We start from the raw sequence: 25,443 nt of genomic DNA on the forward strand, positions 1-25,443 counted from the left end.
GGGGATGATTTGAGACCACACTGACTTGCAACATTGGGTTAGAGAGGTCAGAGTTCTTGGGGACATTCACACCTTCCCCTCAGGCACCCATCAGCCTGAGCATCACATCTGCCTCTCACACCAGTGTTAAGCATTTGCTGATCAAATTAAATCACGCAATCAGGCAGGGCCAGCAGCAACCCCACATGTCCCGGTGTAGACTGGCCTCATCTCCCTGGGTCTCTTCCTTCATTCCCCGCTTTGCCTCCGCTCATGGGGCCTGGGAAAGGTCAAGCTCCTCTCTGCAGGCTGGGAGCAGAGCAATGCTGAAACGTGCTGGACCACTCTAAGGCGGCTTCGAGGTCCGGCAGGGAGTTGACTGGCCATGATCCAGATCCAAAAAGCAGCAGGATGGACTCTGCTCACTAGCCTTTCTTGCGCTGGTGCCTGTGAGACGGTGCTGGGGGAGTACCAGGGGCTCCCAGTGCTGCAAGAGATGGGCCTTGGGGTGGGGGCACTGCTGCTTGGGGCCGTGACAGACCTCCCTGTGCTCTGTCACTGGTGTCTGATCTCTTGTACCTCGTGGCTGTACAGATAAAGTCTGTTCTGGTGGCAGCATCTCATTTCTGCTCCATGAATTCTTTGTGCTGCTGGTGGCAGCTGGATGGTGCTGAGGGGAAAAGAGCTGTCTGGAGCCTCGCCCCTGTGTTTGGTGATGTATTAAAAGGCGATTTGCTTTGTGCTGATGTTTGTTTTGACCCAAACCCATGTCTCTCCATGTTCTCCTTGACTGAGCAAGTGCTGAGAAAAGCCTGGCCCTGGTGCTGGGTGGGTGACACTCCCGTTGTCACTGTCCCCATCTACTGTGGGCATGCACAGCAGCAGAAGCGTGACAGTGTCCCCCCTTTGCACCCCAAACTGCCCTGTGGTGTTGTGGGACTCACAGGCAGGGTTACATTCGTCATTGGCACATATGGTTGTTAATATCTGACTATTAAAAATTATTACAGAGATGTGCCTGCCCAAAATAAGGTGTAAATGACACCATATGCCAATGCCAATGGCGTGGATTTTTATTTAACAGTAGACGCGAGGGGGAGAGAGGGAAAAGATAGAAGGGTGGAGAGAAAGTGACTGCAGACTACATCCATCGAGTGGTGAAGGGAAACAGTCCAACAAACACCACATGCATGGGGTTTACATTCTGCTGAGGCTATGTGAGAACATCCCCTGTACCTCTCCCTGGGGCCGGGAGCTTCACGCTGGATAATACTGTGGATCACAGGATGCTCGCCTGGGGACTCTTTACACCTTCTGAGATGTTGCAGCTGTCTCCAAGTGAGCGTAGTTGAATTAATTATGGCCCATGAGTCGAGATGGGTACCTTCAGCTTATGCGTGAATGTCCCCGTACTTGGGAACGGAGTTTTCACAGCTGAGCCATTACGTGAGGGAGGACATTGGCATGATGAGGACTTACTCCACATCGCAAATCTGCAAGCCTCAGGTGCACGCACTCTTCTGCACCTGGCAGGCTGCTCTGTGCATCACTGCCAAAGCACCAGGCGTACTGTTCGAACCATTGGCACCCACGGTCCAGTGCCCACCTCCCCATCAACACCCTCACATCCCCACCCACCCACGGCTCCCTGCTCACCCCCACGCACAGCCCCTTCGCGCCCCGAATCCTCATTCAGCCTCCTTCACTTCCTCATTAACCCGCTCTGTCCCTCGCACCTACAATCCTTTCTCTCCATCAGCTCCCACTCCCTCTTCAGCCCCCAAAGCCCTCTCTCATACACCAAGCCCCGCCGCTCCCAGTCGCCCCGCAGCCCCAGATCCCGTCCAGCCCCGTCTCCCCCCTCGCCGGGGACGGGCCGTTCCCGCTCCCGCTCTCGCTGCCTCTCGCCCTGAGGGAGCGGCGCTCGGGCGCTGCCGGCCCGGCCACGTACGCGGGGCGCAGGCGGAGGAAGCCGGTGCCACGGGCGTGAGTGAGGGCGAGGGGGCTGGGGGGGCCGGGAAGGGCTGAGGGCTGTCCCCCTTCCCCGGTAACGCGGCTGTGCCCGGCAGGACGCGGCCGGGCCCGGCCGAAGGCGGCGATTCCAACCCGTCCAAGCGGCACCGGGAGCGGCTGAAGAGGGAGCTGGAGCGGCTGGCGGGGCTGCTGCCCTTCCCGCCCGACGTGGTGGCCGGGCTGGACAAGCTCTCGGTGCTGCGCCTCAGCGCCGGCTTCCTGCGCGCCAGGAGCTTCTTGGGCGGTAAGGGATGGGCGCATTCCCAGCCCTCCCCCTGCTCGCAGTTCCTGCCTGGAATTGTGTGCTGTCCCCCTCCTCCCTCACCACTGCGTCCTCCTGCAGCTGTGTCACCCCCTCCCGGGATGCTGTTGCACCCTTCGGCAATTCCTTCCCCCCCCCCCCTCCAAAATACTTCGTGGGCTTGTTTTCCTTCACAGAGTGTTTTTCACTTAGAATTTCTAGTGGTCGGTGGGTTGTTTGTGGGGTTTTTTTTGTTGTTGTTTTTTTCTATTTTTTTTTTTTTTTGTTGTTGTTGTTCCCTAGAGTTTCATGAGGTCTCCCTCACTAAAAACTTGTTTTCTTTCCGTCCCATAATAGTGCTTTCTTTCACCCGTAGAATTTTTCGGGTTTCCTCCGCACTCTCAGGAGTTTCATGTCGATCCCGCCTCGAATTTTGTGGGATTTTTTTTTCTCTTCTCGGACTTTGACGGGGTTCCCCCACTTGAATTGTGTGAGTTCTCCACCCTCGAATGCTTGTGTCTCTAACAGCGTCAATTTTTCTGTTTGGGTTTTTTTTTTTTTGTTTCCCCTTGAAATTGATTCCCTCCATCCGCCTCGAATTTTGTGGGATTTCCCTCTCCCCCTCCAATTTTGCTGTTGGATTGGGTTTTTTTGCCCTCGGATTTTGGGTTTGGTTTCTCCCCTCCCCACCCCCCTTGGATTTTGGGGCTCCCTCCCACCCGGGGCTCCCTCCCACCCTACTTGATTTTTTCTGCTTCAAATTCTGGTGGGTTTTACCCCCTCGTATTTTGTATCTTTCCTGTCTTTACACCTCTGGAATTTTGCCGTGCCCCCCCGGAATTTTGTTTTCCCCTCCCCCCGAATATTTTGTTCTTTACCTGCCCTAGAATTTAATCTTTTTACCCCTCAGAATTTTGGTTTCTTTCCCTTAGAATTGCTTTCCCCCCTTTTCTTGCCCACATTTCATTGCTGTGCCGTCTCCAGCTGCCAGGCTGGGGCTGTGTCCGACCCTGCCACGGGATCGGAGGGATCTGGAGGGGTGAAGTTGGTTTTGTTTGTGGGTTCTCCTGAGGTAAAATATTCTGGTTTATGCAGGAGGGTTGAGGCAGAGCCTTGTGCGTCCCAGCTGGGGAGTTTCCCGTGTAAGTGACTTTTTTCCCCCTCTGTTCCGATAGGCTCACGTGCTGGCAGCAAGCAGTAAGCAGTGATGTGCTTGCAGTTGATCTGGGAGCCTTTTATTTTTGGGAATCTTTTATTTTCGGGAACCGTTCCGCCGCCCTATAATTGTGATTTAGAGGAGCCCTCAGGAGGGCATTGAGGTATCCCTGGATTTTCCTGGTGGAGTAGCAGTGGCTCGAAAATACTGTATTTTCAAGCCACAGAGTCACCACAATTTCTCATTTAATATCTTCAATGCTTCCCTCCCCCCCCCTTTCCACTCTCTTTTAACCCCGCTTAAAGGACTGGCAAGTGGGTGAGCTGGGAGAGGAATGGCCGCACCAGGTCATCAGGAAATTGACTGTTCTGAGATTGTCTTACTTGTTTTGGGTCCTTTTTCCCCCCTGTCGTTCCATCTGGTTTAATTCCATGACACCGATTTCCAGTTTGCCCGAGGCTGTGGGATGGCTTTGAGGAAGGTGTGGCAGGGAAGGAGAGCTTCAGCCTTTCAGATGCAAACAGCGATTGCAGACCGAGCTGAGTCCTTGGTGTTGCTTAATACTAATTTAAAAAGAATCCTTAAATGGAACTCTGGGTAAGCTTTTCAACAAAATAATTGATTTTAAGTGACTTTATTTATTTATCTATCCACCCTGCTTGAGTGCTCCCTAAGAGAAGATTGTGGGAAAGCAAGGACAAAATCTGGGAGGTGCTGCCATGGATTGTGAGGAGAAACAGCTGGAGCAGGTCTCAGGTGTTGCCCATGATCACTGACAGTAATTCACCCAGCAGATTTATGCCAGCCCATCCCCTGCCAGAATAAATAAATAATTATTGAATTATTTATTATTAATGGGTTTAATAATTAACAGCACATAATGTTACTTTGTCATCTCAATTTATGCATAGGATATGTGGGGAAGTTTGTATGGGCTTAAAGGTCGTTCACTGTTATAAGGATGTGTTTTTCCTGTGGACGTGAGGATTTTTATTCTTTATATAGCCCGAAGGGAAGCTGTCCCTGCTGCCTCTCTGCCTGCCTGGGGGTACCACTAAAGGCCTGCAGTTCAGTAACAGGAATCAGAGGATTTAAGGCTGCTCAGTGTTCTGTTGTTTCATCTGTGGAGTGGTTTAGCGATCATCAGGCGCTGCCTTTGCCGAGCAGGGTTATTTAGGCAAACAAACCCTTCCTTGGGCTGATGTGCTGTGTGGGCGGCTCTACTGCTGCCCTGGTGCGGGCTTTCTGCAGGGCTTTGGAAGAGCAACGCACAAGAGCATCCTGTTTGTGTTTGTGGACTGATTCCACTCCATTTTTTTCCACTCAAATCTCTCCAGTTTAACAAAGCAGGAAGCAGCTCAGTGCCAGCTGTGTTCAGTGGCTCTGGGGGAGGAGGGCTCTCAGCCAAGGTCTCCTCCTGGTCCATGGCAGGTGGAAGAGGCTCCCTTTGTGATGGGGCAGCGCCACTGTCTTCTGTGAGGTTCCCAGGTGCCTTTCCCTTCCCCCATTGCCTGACTTTGCAATCCCAAGTTCACACAAGTGCTTCCTTGCCATGAAAGTGGTGAGCTTAGGAGAAGAGCAGGGTCACAGGAGGGATGCAGATATTGGGAGAGGTGTCCTGTCAGGGAGCAGGATATCCAGCCCATCTGACATCCATCCTGCTGGAGAAGCAGCACTGAGCAGAACCCAGCACCTGGACCAGAAGGGCCAAAAGGAGCTGAGGTTGCTTACGAGCTGAGGGTCCTATCCAAACATCAGTGGCAGCTGATTTAAAGGCTTGTACGTCCTCCTTTCCCATCCAGGTTTCTTCCCCTACAGCAATCCTCCCAAATGCCTTGTTTCTTGTCTGCCTTGGTGAACAAGTATTTTGAATTATCATTCACTACCTTGACCTTCCTCCCTGCTCTGCTGGAGGCTCTTTCAGCTCATGGCATTTGGTAGAGGTGGGACTGTTCTGCAGGGCACCTCCCTGTCCTCTAGCCCACGTGCTGCTGTCAGTGGCCGTGCCACCGCTCCAGGGGGTGTAGAGCACATCACACCAGCTGTGTGCCAGCAGCTTATCCTGGTGGTGCCTGGCCGGGCTGCTCCCCTCTAATCCCTCCCTGTTCCGCCTCTTGGAGCAAGGGCCCAGCAAACGCTGCTGGGAGGGGAGGAGGGGTCCCTGTCTCTTCCACCTCCTTCACCCTCTGGAAAGGGGGAGGAAACAAGGAAAGATGCTCCAGGGGAAGGTTTGCTGTCTTGCTCTGTGAGAGGATTTCTTATCAAAAAAAGAAGATGCCTCAAAGGCACCTTTTCATGTGTCTGTCGGGTGCCATCTGTGTATCTTGGGCCACTTAAACTCCTGGTGGGAGGCCAACTGGCCGATGTCACAGTGGTCAAGGGCTCACTTTAGAGAAGCGTCTCTCGCAGTTTGTTCCTGCAGAGTGCTGGGACGGTCATCTGAGCTGTGCTTCCCATCCTATAGCAAGACTGGCCCTTCTGGTGTGTGAGTGTAGCCCCTGCTGGGCACTCACTTGCCTCTGGGTGCCACCTGGGTGTTCCCAGCGTGCCCTATGCCTGTCACAGACCTGTGCCTGATGTTCAGTGATTCATCCATGGGATTTCTCTTGATGCTTTGAATCTAGTCTAGGGTTTATGAGCTGTAGGAAGAGGTCAGTCCATGGTGCCGGGAGCTGCATGTTTGAACCCCTTAGCAATGGGCTAACCCTGCCTTGCAGTGGGAATCCTTGGAGACGCAGATGCACCTCTGCCTGTGTGCAGCATCCTGCCTGGCTCTCTGGGCACCTCAGGTGCATCACTGGCCAGGAGGAGAGGCAGAAACACCCTGGCATGTGTTGTGGCCTTAGAAACTTTCAGCTTGTTGGCTGCACAGTCTGTGATTGTGGGTCAGAGAGTTGTTCTGGGCTCTCTGTGGGTTTGAGCTCTGCATGGGTCTCTTCCATATGGAAGCTTAAGGTCGCGTATCCAAAACTTGAGCAGCTTTTCTCTCCCATGTATCTTTAAAAGATAGCACACTTGTGGATGTTGGAGGCTTGGTGATTTTCCCAGAGTCCTCTTAAAATCACTGGTAGCTGCTGTAGGATCAATGTGCAGCCTCCGGGCTGAGCCTCACCCTTTGAACTGTGATATGAACCCAGATTGTTATTGCTGGAGCTGTGGTAGCGCAAAAAGTGCCTGAGCTGCAGTCAAGTCAGCCTGGAAAAGTGCTTTTAATTATATAATTATTATAGGTTATATGACTGTGCCCCTGAAACCTCTGCTTAGGGATGAGGGCTTGAGATGGGGTTTTGGGACTAACGCTGCTCATCCCTTCACTTGTGTGCCTTCCCTCCTCCTGAGCTGTTTGTCAAGCACAGCAGAGAGCTGTAGCAGTGAAGCCTAAGGGCTAGTTTAAGAAAAATAAAGCCTGGTCCTGTGATCACTGTGCTCTCTTAATTGCCTGGGTAATGAGCTGACCTCGGAGGAACAATTTAAGGTGAAGAATTATTGAGACTTCCTTAGGCAGGCAGTTTTCCTGCTGTGTGCTTTCCTTGCCAAGTGTTTTTCCCCGACTCTCAGGAAAGCAAGGTGGGAAGCTGTTGGAGCTCCCTGGGCCCACAGTGGGCTCCTGGGGGCTGTCTGCTCTGCTGCCTATGAGCAACTGGGCTGTCTCAGGGCTCCTGCAAAGGCAGGTAGGGGAGCAGGACTGGGAAGAAACTCCAGGCTGGGGCTTTGGGCTGGGATGATCCTTCCTGGTCTAGTGGAGGGTGTCCCTGTCCACAGTAGGGGCGTGGAACCAGGTGGTGTTTAAAGTCCCTTCCAACCCAGACTGTTCTATGATGGACACTAAAACTCCTGAGGGAGGAGCAGTGGGAGAGAGAGGGTTGAAGCAGTTGGTGATGCTGCAGGAAGAAGGAAAATCTGGCAGGTCCTTGTCATCTTTATCCTTGTTTAAATTCCTGCACATGCTTCTTCCTTCGAGACCCAAGTGACACAACCAAAAGCTACATGCAGTCAAGTTTTTGCTTCTAAAAGTGCAGTGAGATCTTTTAAGAGGCCATCCATTATTAACGAGTGTTCTTGGAAAGCAGGGCACCCACACCATTCAGATAGGGATAAATAATGCATCTGCTTAATGAAATTTTTGCCAACAGGAAGCTGTGGCAGGTACAAAGTTAAGTAAAACCATGGTATCCATTATGAATTAACAAAGAGAAAGTCAGGAAGTACTTGCCAGTGGCTGGAAAATGGGCTTTGAACAGCGCTGATGAGATCCCAACTGATGGTTCATCAAGGCAAGGAAAAGATGGCTCTATGGCCTAGTGTCAGCAAATCTGTGCCCACTTCCCTCACCATTTACATGATGCTTTCTAAACTTCCAATATTTTTTCTCTTACTAACAATAAAATGTAGGAAAAAGCAATGTTGAGGGGTTATTTGATGTGAGGAGGATGTACTGAGCAGCAGAGCTGCAGGTCCCTCTGCCCATGAGCAAGGAGAAGCTGGACAAGTGGATGGGAAAGTAAGATCTGGAGATCCACTCGTGGGAGTAGAGACTTTACTGTGAGGTAAGACCAGTTCTTCAGGGGATTGGCACAAATGACGGAAAGAGAGAGGTGGATAAAAGGCAGTTTTGTTAAGAAATCAATCAGTCCTTCCCCCAGAGAGGCTTGTACACACTGAGGTGTTTGGCAGAAGGCTTGTAGGGAGCACCATTACCAAAATCCTTCTCTGTCCCCTCTCCACAACCTGCTCAGACTGACAGTGGCCATGCAGATGACCCAGCCCTCTCCTGCAGCTCTTGAAGAGTCAGGAAGCAGTTTGGTTTCCTTCTTCAACACCTGGAGCAGGTTTGGGATCGAGTTGTTTAATTGTTCTCCTTTGCAGTCAATGGCTGATGGAAACCCTGCTCCCACCAGGAGCTTTTGCTGTGTGGAGGGAAGGAGCCTGGGAGATATCCTCTCAAAAATGTTAATTCCTGCTTGGTGCTGCAGAGATTTCTCAGGTCTACAAAGCCCTTGGCAGGTTCAGGAGTTCACTGGCAAACTTGGTAAGCAGCGAGGTGTCCCTGCAGCACCACATGAAACAGATTCCCAGGCTGGGAAGCACCTGGAGATGGAGGGAGGAAACCCACCCCTGGTGGCCCCTCCTGCTCTCCTGGTGACAGCACGAGGCCGGGCGGCAGAGAGCTGGTGAGCACTGTGTGTGAGGATGACCACGGGGCAGGGAGCATTGTCCTCCTGTGGGGAGGCAGGTGTGGGCAGGGAGCTTGTTCCGCAGAGACAGGAGAGAGTTTCTTCCTCTCAGCTAAAAGGCTTTTTGTGGCCAAATAGCCTGCAGGACCTGGCAGGAGCTGTTTCTTGGAAGAAATAGCATGAAAGTTGTGTAAGCCTGGCTGCTTTCAGGTGACCAGCTTCTCACCTTTCTCACCTCCAGCAACAAAGATGACACTGGTGGCCAGAGGGAGGGAGCCCAGGAAAAACCACTTCTCTCCTTTTTATTCTCCTCTTTTTTCCCTGCAAGTGCCTGTCCCCAGTTGTGCAGCAAGGGCAAAGGCTGCACCTGGTCTTGCTGCCCTAGGGAAAGGAGTACGCTGTGCCTGGAGTGTATCCTGCCTTTCCTGGTGCCCAGCTCCAGGCGGGATGCAGGTAGCAGAGAGGATGTGGCGGTTCCCTGGCTCGTTCTGCTCCATCAGTCTGATGTGCGGTGACAGTTCTGCTGAATTGCTGACCCCAGGGGCTGCACGGGGCTATTTATGGACACACAAAGCCGGGGGACACCGGGCAGGATGCCAGCCTGGTGTGGCCACAGCCAAGAGCCTGTCCTCTTTGGGGATCCTTGGGTGGCTCGGGTGGAAAAGGCGCTGTTTGGTGAAGTTCATGGGGCAGCCTCCATTGGAATTCTGATTTATCCCTCACACCCCGGTGGTTGGATCCTGTTGGGTGGCAGACATCCCCACGGAAGACAGCGGGCTGTCCTCTCCTGTTAATGTGTCTCTTCTGGCCCCACAGTCCAGATGCTGATAGTAAAGCCTGTTTTTAGGCAGCGCTTGAGATCAAGATTTCCGCTTGCAGGGGTGATGTCAAACCATTAAAGCAGAGCCCTGAGCAGAGGGCAGCACCTTTAGCTGCTCTCCTGAAAGCCAGGTTTATTTTTATCTCTCACCTCCAGCGCAGCAGGCTGGGAGCTCACGGAGGAGGACAGGAGACTTTAATAATTCATAGCTCCCGCATTTTGCTCCAGCAATCGAAAAGTGAGTTGCTGGAAGGCTGCTGGCACAAACCTGCTCCATCCACACCACAGGGCCCTGCCTGGATGTTGTGGCCTCTCTCATGCTGTTCTGCCTGATGACCTGTCCCTCTCCCAGATTTTATGTGGGCTCCAATCTGGACAGGGGAGCCCGGGTGGTCCCTCGGGGTGGGGCAGAGCGAGGCCACAGCAGCCTGTGTGTGTCCACCCCAGCTGTCTCGGGCCTGACCCACAGTTGTACAAACCTGTGCTGTAACCTTAGTCCTGGTGTCAGCCTGTCCCTGGCCAGCTCCTGAAATAGTCTGGGCAGGCTGAGCTTGGGGAATTCTCCAGAGCTCCCAGAAGCAGCGGGATTGCTGCTGTGTCAGGTGTTTTTCTGTAAGTATTAGAACTGGACTGTGCTTTGCCTTTGGTTACGGAGCAAAGTCGATCTTTGGGATGGTCCTGTGCCTGGTGGAAGAACTTTATTCCCAAAGCCTGACTCTGGAACATCTGCCTTTTGCAACATCTGAGATCGTTCAGGATCAGCTCCATGCAGATGGAGGAGCTGAGTTTCAGCAGCTGCTTTAACAAAGCACAGGAAGAGCAGAGCCTGTTACAGAGCCTGGCTTTGTTTATGTGCTGGTGGATGTCGCCTCCTGACTTGCTGTCCAATTGCTTCCAGGGTCCACTTGATGCTCCCATAGCCTCTGAGCTTGGCAACCCTCCTGCTGTCCAGGAGCTGGCAAAGGCAGATCCAGGAGAGCTCTTGCTCCATCTGTGCACTGGCAGGCCAAAGTGGTGCTGCAGCTGGTGTTTCACACCTTTCCTCCCAGATCCCAGTGAGAGCAGCAGTTTTACCAGCAGCCAAATGCTGTCCTCTGTCCTCATGGTGCTGGCAAGAAGCTTCCCAGCTTTCCTGTGAGCTCCACTGGACAGGCTTGTCATGCATAGGCAGGTTGTCATCTTACCCTTTAATTTTCATCCACACCAAAATATCCCCAGGAACCGTTCTCTTGGGGAGTACAGAACAAAATTTACAGGCACATCCTTCAGTTCAGCTGAGTGACGGATTCCCTCACACATGTGGATTATGCATGGACCACTATTAGATCTCAGGTGTCTGTGTCCGGATCCGTGTGTTTTCTGTGTTGTTTTTCTCCCACTGTGAGCTGTGGCTTGCCTTAATTTGGTTGAGTAAACCCACTGTGTTGCTGAACTGTAAGGAGACATCACTGACTGAGCTGTGTCCTCCAAAATGGCACATTCCTGATCCTGGGATTTGCTGCAATGCCTCCTGTGTAGGACAGACTTCTGCTGCTGTTGCCAGCATGTGCCCAGGTGGTCAGGAAGGCCATGGTGTGGCCACAAGGCCAGGGCAGTGACTGTCACCCATGCTGAGCATTGCTGAGGCCACACCTTGAATCCTGTGTTCAATTTGGGCCCTTCACAACAAGAAAGACATTGAGGGGCTGGAGCATGTCCAGTGAAGGGAACAGAGCTGGGGAAGGGTCTGGAGCACAAATCTGATGAGGAACAGCTGAGGAAGCTGGGAAAGGGGACCAGCCTGGAGAAAAGGAGGCTCAGAAGGGACCTTCTTGTTCGCCACAACTCCCTGACAGGTGGGGGCTGGGCTCTGCTTCCAGGGACCAAGGAACAGGACAAGAGGAAATGGCCTCAAGCTGTGCCAGGGCAGGTTTAGTTTGGGTATTGGGAAAAATTTCCTCACAAAAGAAGTCAAGCATTAGACCAGGCTGCCCAGGGCAGTGATGGATTCACGGTCCCGGGAAGTGTTCAGAAGACCTGTGGATGTTGCACTTGGGGACATGGTCTGGTGGTGATCTTGGCAGTGCTGGGGAATGCCTGGGCCCTATGATCCTTCCCCAACTTTAATGATTCCATAATTCTATGATTCTGATGCCTACCTGCTTTAAGGATCCCTGCCTTTACTGCTTTTTACTTATAGGTTGTTAAAAGGGGGGCAAAAGGAGTGGGGGAAAAAAAAAAAAAAAAAACAGACTGAAACAGTTGAGGGTGTTTGAGGGGTGGGGAAACATCCTGTTCAAATCAACTCCTGTGAGGGGTGAAGCAAAGGGCTGTGACTGCTTGGTGGCTTCCCCTGCACTGTCCAGCCTGCAGCATTCCAGCTGTTGTGGCAGTGTGTTCCTGCAGCACTGATGTCCCTTGCCTTTTCTTGGTACAGTTGCTCTGAAGAATCCTGGTGCCAAAGAAGCCCAGAGGGACGGAACCTGTGGCACTGGACCAGCTCTGGCCTCAGCAGTGGTTCCAGAGGGTGAGCTGCTCCTACAGGTTAGTGCTCCTCACAAATGCCTGATCTTCCTCTTGTCCTTCTTCCAGCTCCTTTGAGTTGTACTCCAAAACCAGGCTGTTCTTTCGGTCATGGCAGGTGATTTGTGATTTCATGTGGTGTAGCTCACTGTGCTTCTCACTGGGCAGAAGTTTAAGACCTCCAAAGGTCCCTAGGGCAGAAACTGTTGCTTCTTCCCTGCTTTTCCCATTATTCCTGGAAAAAGTTGCCATTTTTAAATAGTGCATACGTAAGGAACATCTTGTTAGATTTCTGAGCATGGTGCTTCATCTTTTCTGCTTCTCCGCCCTCATGTCTAAGTGTGCCAAAGGTGTAATGTGAGAACCAAACTGAGCGAGGTGATTGAGTGCAGTTTTCAACATGGGCACACTGATCCTGACTCGAGGCTATTGTCCAAACGCTGGTGAAAACAGGGAAGAAAGCATCGTGAGAGTCTCCCCTGATTTTGAGGAGGTGATGTGTTACACTGAGCACACAGATAGGTGCTGATGGGCCACGTGCCCATCCCTTAAACACAGGGTAGGTGGGTGTATCCCAGGAGCTCTGTTTTTCCCTAGTGGTCTTCTTTGGTGATGCTGGAGACAAGGCTGTTGGTGCTGCAGCTGCCATGGTTTGTTCAGAGGTGCCAGGAGGTCACCTTCTGTCCCCAGATTGTGCGCAGAGAATGGGAAGAGGCCATGCTCTGGCAGCACGAGGTCCTGCAAGGACACAGGTCTGCTGTCCCCTTCCTGGCCCCTGGGCAGAGGCTGTGGCACTGTCCCCTGCCTGGCCCCTGGGCACAGGCTGTGGCACTGTCCCCTGCCTGCCTGGCTGTCCTCCAGCACGGGCTGAGCATGCTGGGCAGCCCCAGCTCCCATCCAAGCTCTCACTCAGCACAAAGTGCAATTACTGTCCTGCCTGAGAGCTGAGGATCTCTGTGTCTAGTGGGAGAAGTGCTAAAGCCAGCCTGGTTAATAACCAGAAACCTGAGGGTTTTCCCTCAGGATATAACACAACTGCTCAGCAGGGCTTGCTGGGGGTTGATGTCCTGCTCATCAGCTCCTCCCACAGCTGGGTACCATCCTTTCAGAGGTACCAAACTGGGTCTGAAAAGCTGGTTCAGCTCTCTCAGGGTCTGTCTATGTGACTCTGCATGTGGCAGGAGCTCAGAATCTGTCTCTGTACCCCCCAAGGAAACATTCCTCCATAGTTATAAACATACTTCCACCTGGTCTGTCACCTCTGATGGCCAAACTTCCTTTGTTTCTCGGTCTGCTCTGATTCTTCCCCTCTCTTCCTCTGAAGCTGCTCAAAGGGTTAAAGTGCATTTGGCAGCACTAATTAACCTAAGCAGCAGATTCTCACACACTGAGATCAACCCCAGTAAATAGAGAGAGTGTTAGTGCCTGGAATAAAGGGAAGGAGAGGGGGGAGAAACTCTGACCTGGACAATGAAACAGGAGTTGGCAGCAACAATAGCTGGACTTGGCTGGGACTACAGGCCCTAATTAATGCTGATGTCTGTACATTATGAAGTGAGGGAAGCAGGCCAGGGCTGGCTACTGTGACTTCCCTGCCAGGTTAGTGGTACAGGATGGTTTTGGCTCTGAAGAGCCACAGGGCCCACACTGCAGGAGCCCTGCCTTCCAGAGAAGTCCTGCTTCGTGCTGCCAGAGTGTCCCCATGAGGATCTGTTCCCCTTAGGGAGGAGTGGCCACGTGGTGGTGTCAGGGCAGTGAAAGCTCTTCAGCTTCTGGGAAGATAAACCAAGGATTTTCATGGGGTTTCACTGCCTTTGCTCCTTGGGTAGCAGCACAGGTTTGAAGGTGTCTGCTGGGTGACTGGGGATTTTCAGAGCTGGGGACTCTGAGCCACAGAGTGATGTGTGCCAGCTGGGCTGAGGGAGCCCCCTACTGTGAGGCCACTCTCAGCCCTGGCAGGGGAATGACAAGGTCTCCGATGCCCTGGGCTCTGTGCCACAGAGGCTTACAAGGGTTGGTGCTGTGCCTGCAGCACTGGCGGGTGCTTCCCTGGATCCTGTCAGCACCTGTGTCAGCAGTGTTCTGCCTGTGGGCTTCTGCCTGCTGCCAGAGAGCAGGGATGGAAAGCCAGGGCTCCTGGAAAGGAGCTTCACTCCCAAACAGGTAGGGAAGCTCCTCTGCCCCTTCTAGTCTTCTGCAGGTGTAAAGGACACTGTCATCCAGCACCCTGGTCCCTTCTCACGTGTCCTGTCCTGACAGCTGTGGGGTTTTTAGCTCAGGGAAAACACCCAAATTACTTCCCGAATTTATGAAACCGGTAGCAGTGAGTCCCTCTTGAGTAAGACAGAGGCTCTGATCAGCTCAGCCAGGAAGCCCAGTGCTCCTTTGAATATTCGACTTTGCAATCCTGGAGTTTGAGGAGTGGATGGAAGGGCCAGTGAACTGTGAAATGTCTGTGTGTGTAACATTAAAAAGGCAATGGAAACTTCAGATTGATGGCTGCAATTGCTCTTCTCTGGGGGGGGGGGGCTTGGGGCTTCAAATCCACGCAGGCACAACAGCTTTGGGTATTTATTTTGTGAAAACAGAGCACAGTATTCAACCTAAGGGGTGTGGGGTCTGCATGAACCAGGTAGTGTTCCAGAGGAAGTGATCTTAGAGGTGATGATCTTAGAGAGATTCTCCAACCTAAATGATTTTGCAATGTATTGACTGAGAGGAAAAGGTGCTCTGGGGTCACTCAGGGATTTTGTAGTTTTCCCCCAAGTTCAGGCACCAGACTCAACCTGAATTCCCTGCTGCTTTGGAAGAAACTGGCTTTTCAGAAATCAGATTGTTTTTGCTGCAATTTCAAATCCAAACCCTTATGCTTTAGCTTTTGGCTTTTCCATTTCCACTGGCTAAGGCCCTTTCAGCACTGGTCACCTTAAGGAGGGAACGGGCAGCAGAGACAACACCTTCCTTGGCCTTGCTCCTTGCCACAGACAGTCCAGGTATTCCATGGTCCATCTCCAGGTCACTCCTCTGGAAGCTGGGATGGCCACACATGGCTGCCAAGGCCCTCAAGGCTGTTGGAAAGGCTCGTCTCCACCAGAATAGACCTGTTCCTGATGGTGTCCACTTTCATACTGCAAGAAGTTCAGAGGCTTTTATCTGCTCCCGGCACAGGATGGGGATAAATGTTCAAAGCTGAATCTGAGTGAATGCTCCCAGGATGGAAGCACAATTTTCCATCAGTCTGGATTAGGATATTCCCAGGCAGCTGTGTGGAAGAGCTGCATGAGCTCAGGGAGGCCATCTGTGGTGGCTCAGCTGCCTGCTAGCCAGGCCTTGGGTGCCCAGTGTCCTGCTGTAAAAGTGAAGTGATCGTGGCCTGCACCTGCTGATCTCCTCTCTCCTACAGGCACTCAATGGCTTTGTGCTGATGGTGACATCAGAAGGGCTGATATTTTACTCCTCACATACGATCCAGGACTATCTGGGGTTTCATCAGGTTGGTGAGACTCTGACTTGCTGTGGAGAGCCAGTTTTTCCTTGGTGGTGGAGAATAGCCCCAAGTTCCCTGCAGGGATCACAGGGTCTCAGGGAGTTGTTTGGGGCTTTTCCTTGGTCTTGGGAATTTGGACCCTGTATTGCCAGATGTGGTCACTGGTAGGCGACAAGGGACTTCATCAGCCCATAGATACTTTCCAGCAGCCATGCTGATGGGCCTTCATGGAGTTCATGGCCATGGTGAGATGTCTGGGGCTCCTTGCCCGCTTTGCCTGGGGCACCCACTCAAATCCTGGAAAATCCTGCAAGGCTCCAGCACATTGGGCACCCAGCTAACCTGGAGGACACTAGATTGTATACACAGGGAAGTGGGAATTACCTGCAGTCCTTCACCTACTGTGGTTTGATGTCACCCCCACACAGCTGGCTGTCCCCAACACCTGGGGTAGGTGCTACCTGTCCACCTGGGCACAGGGAGCAAGTCCCAGGGCATTGTTCTCTTGGGAATAATCTAGGGATGCAGTGGCCTTGCTGCTGTTTTGTTCCCAAATCCATGCTTTCATCTCATTTCCTAAGTCAGCACTAGGATTTTGAGTTATGGGAATGTCAGGGGGAAGCTGTATTGGCTCTTCAGGCTTCTCAGGGGAGGAAGTCATGCCCAACATGGGCAAGGGGACCTTAAAGCCAGATGTGCTGTCTGTTCCCACCAACATCAATTCTGGGGGAAAGTTTCCAGCCTCCTTCAGCCAGGGACTCATTTGAGCACCAGGGAAACTGGGTAAGATAAAACCAACTGGGGCCATGACGGGCTGTTCCCAGGTGGGACATGAAAACTGGCGCTGGGGACAGGCTGCAGAGCTTACAGATGGCGTGTCCCCTCTAGACAGATGTCCTACACCAGAGCGTCTTCGAGCTGATCCACACTGAGGACCAGCCGGAGTTCAGGCGCAACCTCCAGTGGGCCCTGGACCCATCACACACTCCCGAGGGTGAGCTTTCTCCAGCAGGTCAAGGCAGGCTGCCGTCCTGGGTGGCACGAGGTATGTGGCTCCCCAGGGGTGCTGGGAGGCCAGCTCGCTGTCACCACTGGTACCAATGTGGCTCAGGCCACGGCTTCATCCAAATGTTGTGGCTTTTCCCCCCATTTTCTGTTGCTGTGCTCTGCAAACTGCTGCAGTGCCCAGTGCTGGGGACCTCCAACCCTCGCTGGGGTGAATCCTTACTTGATTCTCTCAGTCCTTCTCTTCCACAGCAGGCAAGAGTCTTAGCTCTTCTGCTGCCATCTACAAGCTGGATCAGCTGCCCCCAGAAAACTCCTCCTTCCTGGAGAGGAGCTTTGTGTGCCGTTTTCGCTGCCTCCTGGATAACTCCTCCGGCTTCCTGGTGAGTACAGACCCTCCACACCAGGAGAGGGGCAGGCTCACCACAGAGGTTTATACCACCACTGAAACCACTACCCTGGAAGATCCCGTGCTCCTTTCTGCCATGGGCAGCACTTGCCTGTCTCAGCAGGAGACTTTCCCTGTTTTTCATAGGTTTGGCCTGTACCTACAGCCTCTCCCTGTGAGTTTTGTTCCTCTCCTCTCAGAAATGCTGAATCTTGAATAATCAAGTGCTTTTCTCCCGTGTTTTGCTTGGCTTTTCTGTTAAAAGCTTGTCTTAAGATCAAGTAGGTGGTGGTCATCCCTCCTCCTCTCTGCACAGGAGAGCACAGGGTGTCCAGGGAAGCTGTGGCTGCCCCATCCCTGGAAGTGTCCAAGGCCAGGTTGGATGGGGCTTGCAGAAACCTAGGATAGTGCAAGGTGTCCTGGCCCATGGCAGGGGGGTTGGAACGAGATGATCCCTAAGGTCTAAACCTTAACCTAAACCTAAATCTAAATCTACACCCAAACCATGCTGGGATTTGATGAATCTATTCACACCAACTCTGTAGACAGACGTCTTCCTTTCCATGCAGCTCTCTTCCTTCTCACTTTTCTGAATGACACTGAGCTTTTCTTCTCTTCCCAGGCTTTGAACCTTCAAGGCAGGCTGAAATTCCTTCGTGGGCAGAATGAAAGGTCTGAAGATGGCTCTGTCCTGCCCCCCCAACTCGCTCTGTTCACCATCTCCACGCCCCTGCAGCCCTCACCCATCCTGCAGATCCAAACCAAGAACATGATCTTCAGGACCAAGCACAAGCTGGACTTCACCCCCTTGGCATGCGATGCCAAGTAAGCAGCAGAGCTTTCAGTGCTCCATTCCTGACATCCCACCCCAGCCTTGCCTTTGAGCTCAGTGTGCTCTCTTGTGTCTCACAGGGGCAAGATTGTCCTGGGCTACACTGAGGCAGAGCTGCGTTTGTGTGGCACCGGGTACCAGTTTGTCCATGCTGCTGACATGCTGTACTGTGCTGAGAACCACGTCAGGAGTAAGAGTCCCCTCCCTGGTGTCACTTGTGCTGATGAGTGGGCTGGGACTGGGGCAGCTCTGTGGCCGCTCTGTCAAGCCCGGTGGCTCTTTCCCACAGGATGCTTTGCTGTGCTGCTCCTGTCACTACAGGGAGCTTGGTGTGGAGTGCAGTCAGGGGTGTTCAGCTGCATGGTGTCCCCTGTACCTGCCAGCCATGCTGCTGCTGTTTCCAGTTGGAAAGGGCAGTGTGCCATGGTGACAGCACTGGTGCTTCCTCCCGGCAGTGATGAAGATGGGGGAGAGTGGCCTGACAGTGTTCCGGCTGCTGACCAAGGACAACCGCTGGAAGTGGGTGCAGGCCAACGCCCGGCTCGTCTACAGGAATGGCAAACCCGAGTACATCGTGGTCACACAGAGACCCCTCGTGTATGTGCTGGGGCTGGCATGGGCACAGCCTGGCTTTCTCCATGGCTCTGGGATGTCCTGAGCAGGGCAGGAGGCTGCATTTGTCATTGCTGCTTGTGCCTTTTAAAGGAGCAGCTGTGGGATTCTGTGCTTGGTGCTGTTCAGCCGCATCCCCGTCTGCAAGGCCACCCCTCAACAGGGGTGATGCTCAGTTATGCTGCAGATGTTTGGTTTCTGTGTGAGTGTATTTGTGTGAATGCATGCTGGCTGTAGCAAAGGGGCTTTGGCTTGCAGGGATCACAATTGCCCATTGCAGAAGCACTTGTGTGCTGGATTTGTGCACATCAGCCACAGTGTCCTCTTCCTGCCCTGCAGAGATGAAGAAGGAGGAGAGCACCTTCGGAAGCAGTCCATGCATCTTCCCTTCACTTTTGCTACAGGAGAGGCACTTCTGTACCAAAGTTCTCACCCTCTCCCAGGCTTCCCTGACCTTTTCCAGAGCAAAGGGAAACCCATCAAGTCCAAGAAGCCCTCCTGCAGCCGTGTAGGGCGCTCCCAGAAGAATGGCATTGACCCCAGGTCTCTGCTGGGTGCTGTGATGCAACAGGACAAGGCGGTGTACACCTCCCACTCAGCTCCCATTCCAAACCCTTCCTTCAGCAGCACTTTCCAGCTTGAGGGTGTGTCCGTGCCAGGTGCAGGAGGGGATGCCTGGAGTATGGGCACAGCTCCAGCTTCTTCAATGGGCAACAGCCTCCAAGAGAAGCTGTTGGATTTGCAGCAGGAGGACCCTCTCTTGGCCACCATGGACTTGCTCTCAGTTAAGAGTGACCAGAGCTGTTCCAACAAGCTCTTCAGTGCTTTGGAGGGCCTGGACTTGAATGCTGAGGACCTGAAGCTCCTGCTGCTGGATCAGAAAATGGTGATGGTCAGCACAGACCCAGACCAGTCCCCATCCCTGAACAACAACCTGGCCAGCAACCAAATTCTCTCCTGCATCCCCAGCGCTCCAGTGGATGGGCATGAGAGAGGGCAGCAGCTCTGTCCCCTGCCAGACACGGCCCCCAGCCCACAGGGGGCACTGCTCCATGCCACACGGAGAACAAGGACTCGAGGTGCCACCTGGCACAGCGTGCAGGGCAGCCCAGCACTGCCCTGGCCCAGCCCCCCATCCTGCTGTGGGAGCAGCCCCTCAGTGCTGTGTCGGGGCTGCTCCCAGAGCTGGCTGAGCAGGAAGAGCTGTCCAGTGGCTCCCAGTGGAGACCAGCTGGGGAGGAGACACTGCTCCATTCCTTCCAGCCAGTGCAGGGCACCCCATGGCACAGGGCCCCCAGCTCAGCCCCGGGAGCTCCCTGCCCGCAGGAGCCACCTGGCACCCAGCAGCTGCAGGGAGACTTCTCAGCCATGCAGCCCCTCCAAGAGGATATCCACCAGTCCTTCTCCCTGCCCAGCCAGTGCCAGGACCACGTGGCACCACACAGCCAGCCAAAGCACCATCACTTGCTGATGAGCGGGGTATGTGGCCACAGCCCCAACTCTTCTCCACACGCCAGCCCATGGCAGGACTATGTTTGCCCACTCCTGCACTCTCCAGCTCAGCCTGGCGTTCGTGGCCTCAGCAAAGACGTGATCTCCCAGCCCCAGGGCTGTTTGGGCCCCGAGCCTGGTGTGCCCCCAGAGCATTTCAACCTGAACGGATTCTGCAGCATGGATGCTGCCGGCACTGGGGACTCCTGGGAAGAGATGGCTCCGTACCCCAGGTTTTTTCCCCCTTTCTACCAGCTTATTCCCGAAAAGCAGCTGAGCCCTGTTCTTTCAGTGCCCCAGCACTCTTCCCCCAGCTCAGCTACAGGGCACTTTGGGAGCACCAGCAGCCCTCTGGAGACACTGAATTCCTGTGGGGTGCATGGCTCTGCATGGAGCCAGGAGGGCAGGCACAGGGTAAGGGCCTTGCTCCAGTCCGGGGCTCAGTCTTTTCTGTGCTGGGAATCTGTGCAGCCAGTGCTAATAACCCCCTGCAAAGCGCCTCACCACTATTCTCTCTCTCTCCTAGCCCCACAGCAGCTGTGGCTTGCCCAGTTCTCCCATGGGACTGCCCCAAGACCATCCAGTGCTGGGGGGAAGCCTGGCACTGCCCTGCCAGCCTCAGCCCTGGGCAGAAGTGCTGCCAGATCCCCCTCACACCTCCAGGAAGGACTTCTATCTCTAGCAGAGACGGAAATGGACAAAGCAGGACTTTTCCCTGGGGAAGGAGCTACCTTCAAGCTGCAGATAAACCTTCCCCACTGCTGTGCACATCCTGCCAGTGCTATTGATGTTGGTTGCTTTGGCTCACCTGGGTTTTTTTCCTCAACTTCCTACCATCCTGCTCCCTGTGCTGTTCCTGTGTTGGTGTCCCTGATGTGGGGAGGGACAGCAGCAGGCAGCAGGGCTGGTAGGCACATTTCCCAGGGCAGTGGAGCAGGCTGAGCTGTGGTTGCAAGTCAGCCTATGAGTGCAACCAAAGCTTCACCAAAGCTTTGTATTTACATGCATGATCCAGCATGGACACCAGCCTCATGAAAGCCTGTCCTAAAGAAAGAGACAGAAAATGTTTTCACCTCTGGTATTAAATTTCCTGCCATCCCAGCCAGGCACCTGTGGCTGTGGCCATGTTGTACAGATATTGCCTGTTTAATAAGGAAAATGAGCCATTTGTGGTGTTCTTGTGTTGCTCTGGTCCTTCCCCACCCCAGCTTTCCCTGTGTCCCAGGTGTTCCCAGTGTTTGGGATCCATGTTAGAGCTCCTGTAGCAAAACACCCTGGGCTTCGCTGTACTGTACAAGACATGCTGAGATTGGCTGCAAAACTGCTTTTCTCTGTGTGCTGGCCTCTCAGGTGCCCTCAGACTTCAAGTCTCAAAGTTTTCAGTTAAAAACCAGAAATTTCAATAAGATAAAGAAAATAAGTATAATGCTACTTAAGTACTGAGAGAGTGATATTTTCCCACAGGGAAAAAAAAAAAAAAAAACCCACAGCCAATATGTGTGTTGACAACCCATATAATATGAGTTGACAGATTTATTTTTATGCCACTCTGGTGGAAGGAAAAAACAACCTCTTACCATCCCAAAGCAGCGTCCTGTGGAATGGGATGAAAAGGTTGTTTAAAGATCAGAAACACGAAACACAGTGACCCTTTAAGAAACCTGACAAAGCTCATCCCTCTTCCTGCTTGCCCAGCTTTGGATTCATGTGAATTCCTATTGGTTTTGTTTCAATAAATGGTTTTGGAGATCCTCCCTGACATTTCCCTTGCTGGTTGTGTCTCTTCCCAATCCAGAGCTTGTCAGGGTTTGCTAGCTGCAGCACTGGAGCTCAGGCCTTGCCACTGGTGACCTGAGACACAATGGGTTGGATTGGAAAGGATTCTAACGAACACTTGGTATATAACCGGGGAAGGGTAGGAGGGGTTAAGGATTCGAACAAACCAATGGGGTTAGGGGAGAAGGGAGGAGCTGGGATGGGGTGCCACAGCCACAACCAATGGGGAGCAGAGAGGGGAGTGGCTCTAGACAGAGACCAATGGGTAGACAGAGGATCCAGAGTTTTGCAGAACAGGGGGTGGGCACTGTTTAAGTGACAAAGCCAGATTTACATGAGAGAATGGGGAACCCTGGGAAAAAGCTTCAATTTCTCACCCTGACCTAGAAGGGAGTTTCCTCCCAGGGCATTCCCGTTCCAATGTCCAACACATGACCTCCCACAACCTTGCTTTAAATAATTTTAAAAAAACCAATTTGGACAAATCATAAAGTCTCTTAATAGGGGGGCACTTCAAAACATCACTATTGGAACTCCCCCTGCAGAGTTGAGTGGCCATCTATGCAGCCTTCTGTGGCCATGGTTTTCAAGTACAATGGGCTTTGATAGCAGTCACTTGCCCAAAAAAATCTATATTTGTGTATCTTTTAGATAAGTCCAAAGACTTTCCAAGCCTGGCTGGAAAGATCTAAAGAATGATGAAGCACATCAACCATCATCCTGGGGTGAAGGAGCAGCACATGGCTAGCAGGTACTTTGGAATAATGGCATTGCTGTTGGTGGTGTTATCATCATCATAATCAGATATTGTTATCATTGTTACTTTCTGGACCTAGGAGACTTTGATATGAATGGGCTGAAACTTTCTGTGTTGTTTGATAAATGTGTGTGCCTCAAAAATAATCCCAAATCCAATGTGAAATCTCAGACTCACAGAATGGTTTAGGTTGGAACCTTAAGGCTCATCCTGCTCCCCACCCTGCCATGGGCAGGGACACCTTCCATTATGTCAGGTTGCCCCAAGCCCTGTCCAACTTGGGCTTGGGCACTTCCAGGGATCCAGGGGCAGCCACAGCTGCTCTGGGCACCCACCCTGTGCCAGGGCCTGCCCACCCTGCCAGGGAGGATTTCTTCCCAATATCCCATCTAACCCTGCCCTCTGGCAGTGAGAAGCCAGTCCCCCTTGTCCTGTAACTCCAGGCCCTTGTCCAAAGTCCCTCTCCAGCTCTCTTGGAGCCTTTTTAGGCACTGGAAGGCTTTAAAAGAAATGTTTTTAACTCCCATTTAATTATTTTACACTGAAACTTACTTCAGTTTCCTTGATGTGTTTAGAAAGGTTTATATTTTATATTCCTTACCTTCTGCTGACATATCCCTGCCCCTTCTCCTGACACAGGGGCTGTTGCTCTGCAGCTGTGAGGACTCCTGCCCTTGCTAACAGATGTACCATTGTTACTACATTGCTGATGTCTCCCAGATGTCTTTCCACTGATCAGAGGAGTGTTCCAGGGCTGTTTGGTGTCATGGTGTCCCATCTCTGCTTTAAATTTTGCCATCCTTCCCAGTCCTTAATTCCCCTTTTCCTGGCCAGCTGTGGCTGCTAAACCCTCAAGTGGTTGCTAAACTCTCAAATGCATCTAGGAAGATTTCCAAGCTGAACAGTTGGACCAAGTGTCACATCTACTTTGCACAGTGTTCTGTACTAGTGCTGGGTTCCATCCCCAGCTGTTGCAGCCATTTCTGGTGTGTTTGGCTCTCCAGAGGAGGAAATGTCTTTTTCAAGCTTGCCCAGGAACAGTTTGCACTTCTGAGCTTGCTGCCTCCTCACAGGATGTTTCATGCCAGAAACTCACTTGGCTTGAGTTTGAAATACCTTCAGTATCAAAAGTCCCAGCCTAGGCTGATGGTGGCCTGGCCACACAAGGGGAAGGGAGCTCTTGAGGGAGAAGAAAACCTCTTTGCACCTTGGCCCTCAGCACTGTCAATAGCTGGGATTGCTCTGCAGCGAGCAGAGCCTGGCAGGGAAGGATCAAACAAACAAGCAATGGGAGCTCTGCACACAACGTGGAGGAGGTCAAAGGTGGATTGAGCTGGGCAGCCTGGTGTGGAGAGGGGCCCTTGGGGGCTGCATGCAGAGCAGCCCCTGTGAGACAGGGGAAGCTCAGCCTTCTCTTTCCCCTCAGCAGGACTGAATTTCCTGCAGCAAAGGAGGCTTTGAAGAAACATGCAAGGGAGGCCAGGCAAGGCTGGCAAGCTGGGAGAGGAACAGCTGAACATTATCCGTGCTGGCTGTGCTCCCGTAGAGGTAATCTCATACTTTAGTCTCCAGCTGGGATGTAGCTCTGATTCCAGCTTTTGCAATATCCTGCCAAGCCCAGGCTCCAAATCTGGACTTGCTGCCTCCGAGCAGGGCGGGCCTGTGTGGTGAGAACTTGCCAGCATCAATTGAAGGGAAAGACTTTTACGCTGCTCCCTTTTTGAGCCTTGCTGCCCATTTTGGGGCTCCTGGAAAGGGGCTCTAAACCCTGGGCTTGGCTGTTTGCTTTGGGGTTCCCCCCCCCACCACCCCTTCATAATATGCAGATTTAAAGACAAAACTGGAGCATTTGGATCCATGCCTCCCTCTGCGGAGAAGTTCCTTGGTCCCTAAAACCATCCCATAAAAACATGGGAGCTCTCTCTCCTGGACATGCTTGGTTTGGGTCTGTGTCCTGGAAATACATGAGGAGGCTGCAAAGAAACGCAGCTTCTCCCTGTTCATCAGCAGGGCTGCTCCTCCAGCAGTATTTCTGTAGCATCATTGGATCTGTAGTAAGTTACAAGGATCATATCTCCTGGACACACTGGCTACCTGCTCTGGATGGCTTCAACCTCCCTGATAACCTCATCAATGCTCCTCAAGCAGCAAGGCTGGGTTGGATCAGCTGCTGGTCCTCATACCCACAAGGATTTGAGCACTTGCCCAGTTTCAACTGGACGGTGCTTTGCTTTGGTGGGTTCTCAGAGCTGGATCAACACACACTCTTTGGAGTTTGGTTTGCTTCTTTATTTTCAGGATGGAAATGAAAACCGAGCTGGTCTGGGGGAAAAGGGAGGGTGGAAAGGCCGTGGTTTAAAGCAAGCTTTGCTTTCCTAGCCAGGTGGTTTTAGGAAGTCTCCACGTGCCTTGAAATAGATTAAGTGTTGCTCCAGGGGCCATTGTGGAAAGTGAGCACTGTAAAAATACAGATTTCAGAGAAAGCCTTATGCACTGTGACAATTTAAAGTACCCCCAAAGGGCATTCGCTCAGGCAGAAACACACTTTATTTGGAGCACATTATGAATGAGACAGGGGAGCAATTTGTTTGCTGGAGATGGCAGAGGATCAATTAAGCAGAGCAGAGGGCACAGAGCAAATCAGTTTGCAAAAGGGCAAAACACAGAGAAGGTCGCTACATCCTGTCTGGCTTCTGGGTGTTCTCTCTGCTGGGATGGAGTTGGGGAGCCCGAGTGCCTGTGACATCCCTGGAGGAGGAGATTTGCCTGCCCTGAGGAAGAGGCTCAGTGTAGCGTGTTCTGGGCACTCTTACAGTGTCATTGGGTATCCCCTTGCTTCTGCTCTTCCTCCTGGTTATCCTGGCGACATCCTGATTATCAGGGCTGGGGACATTTCCCAGTGTGTTGGGACAGTTGCTGGGACTCAGCTGTGCCACTCTAGGATCAGCTCTCCAGGTGCTAACAACTCACTTGGCTGCATAGAAATACTGGGAAACCTAACCCTGAGCATTTTTGGAGACAGGAAAAGGAATAATGCCAAGTCATTTGTGGGTTTTGGGTCGAAGGGGAGGGCTGACTGCTTTGGAATTGAATTTATCTTCTTTTTGAAGGGAAGGGACTTTGCTTAGGTAGAAGGTAAAGTGCTCTGAACTACAGGGCCTATCTGAAAGTGGCTGGGGAAAAAGAGCAAGATGGAAGTCTTAAAACTCC

The 25,443-nt window shown here is 52.5% G+C and overlaps 1 protein-coding gene across 1 annotated transcript; it reads left to right on the top strand.

The window, feature by feature from the left end:
* The first annotated feature begins 1,380 nt into the window (after positions 1-1,380).
* LOC128790628 (aryl hydrocarbon receptor-like) lies at positions 1,381-21,454 on the top strand. The gene is given in 13 exon segments (XM_053947549.1): positions 1,381-1,545; positions 1,757-1,965; positions 2,049-2,236; positions 11,800-11,906; positions 15,289-15,378; positions 16,261-16,366; positions 16,630-16,760; positions 17,388-17,590; positions 17,678-17,787; positions 18,053-18,194; positions 18,549-19,243; positions 19,246-20,114; positions 20,227-21,454. Coding segments are annotated over 13 exon segments (3,171 nt in total). The 3' UTR covers positions 20,383-21,454.
* Positions 21,455-25,443: the final 3,989 nt, after the last annotated feature.

This window comes from Vidua chalybeata, chromosome 7 (assembly GCF_026979565.1).
Source record: "Vidua chalybeata isolate OUT-0048 chromosome 7, bVidCha1 merged haplotype, whole genome shotgun sequence".
In the NCBI taxonomy this organism is placed as follows: Eukaryota; Metazoa; Chordata; class Aves; order Passeriformes; family Viduidae; genus Vidua; species Vidua chalybeata.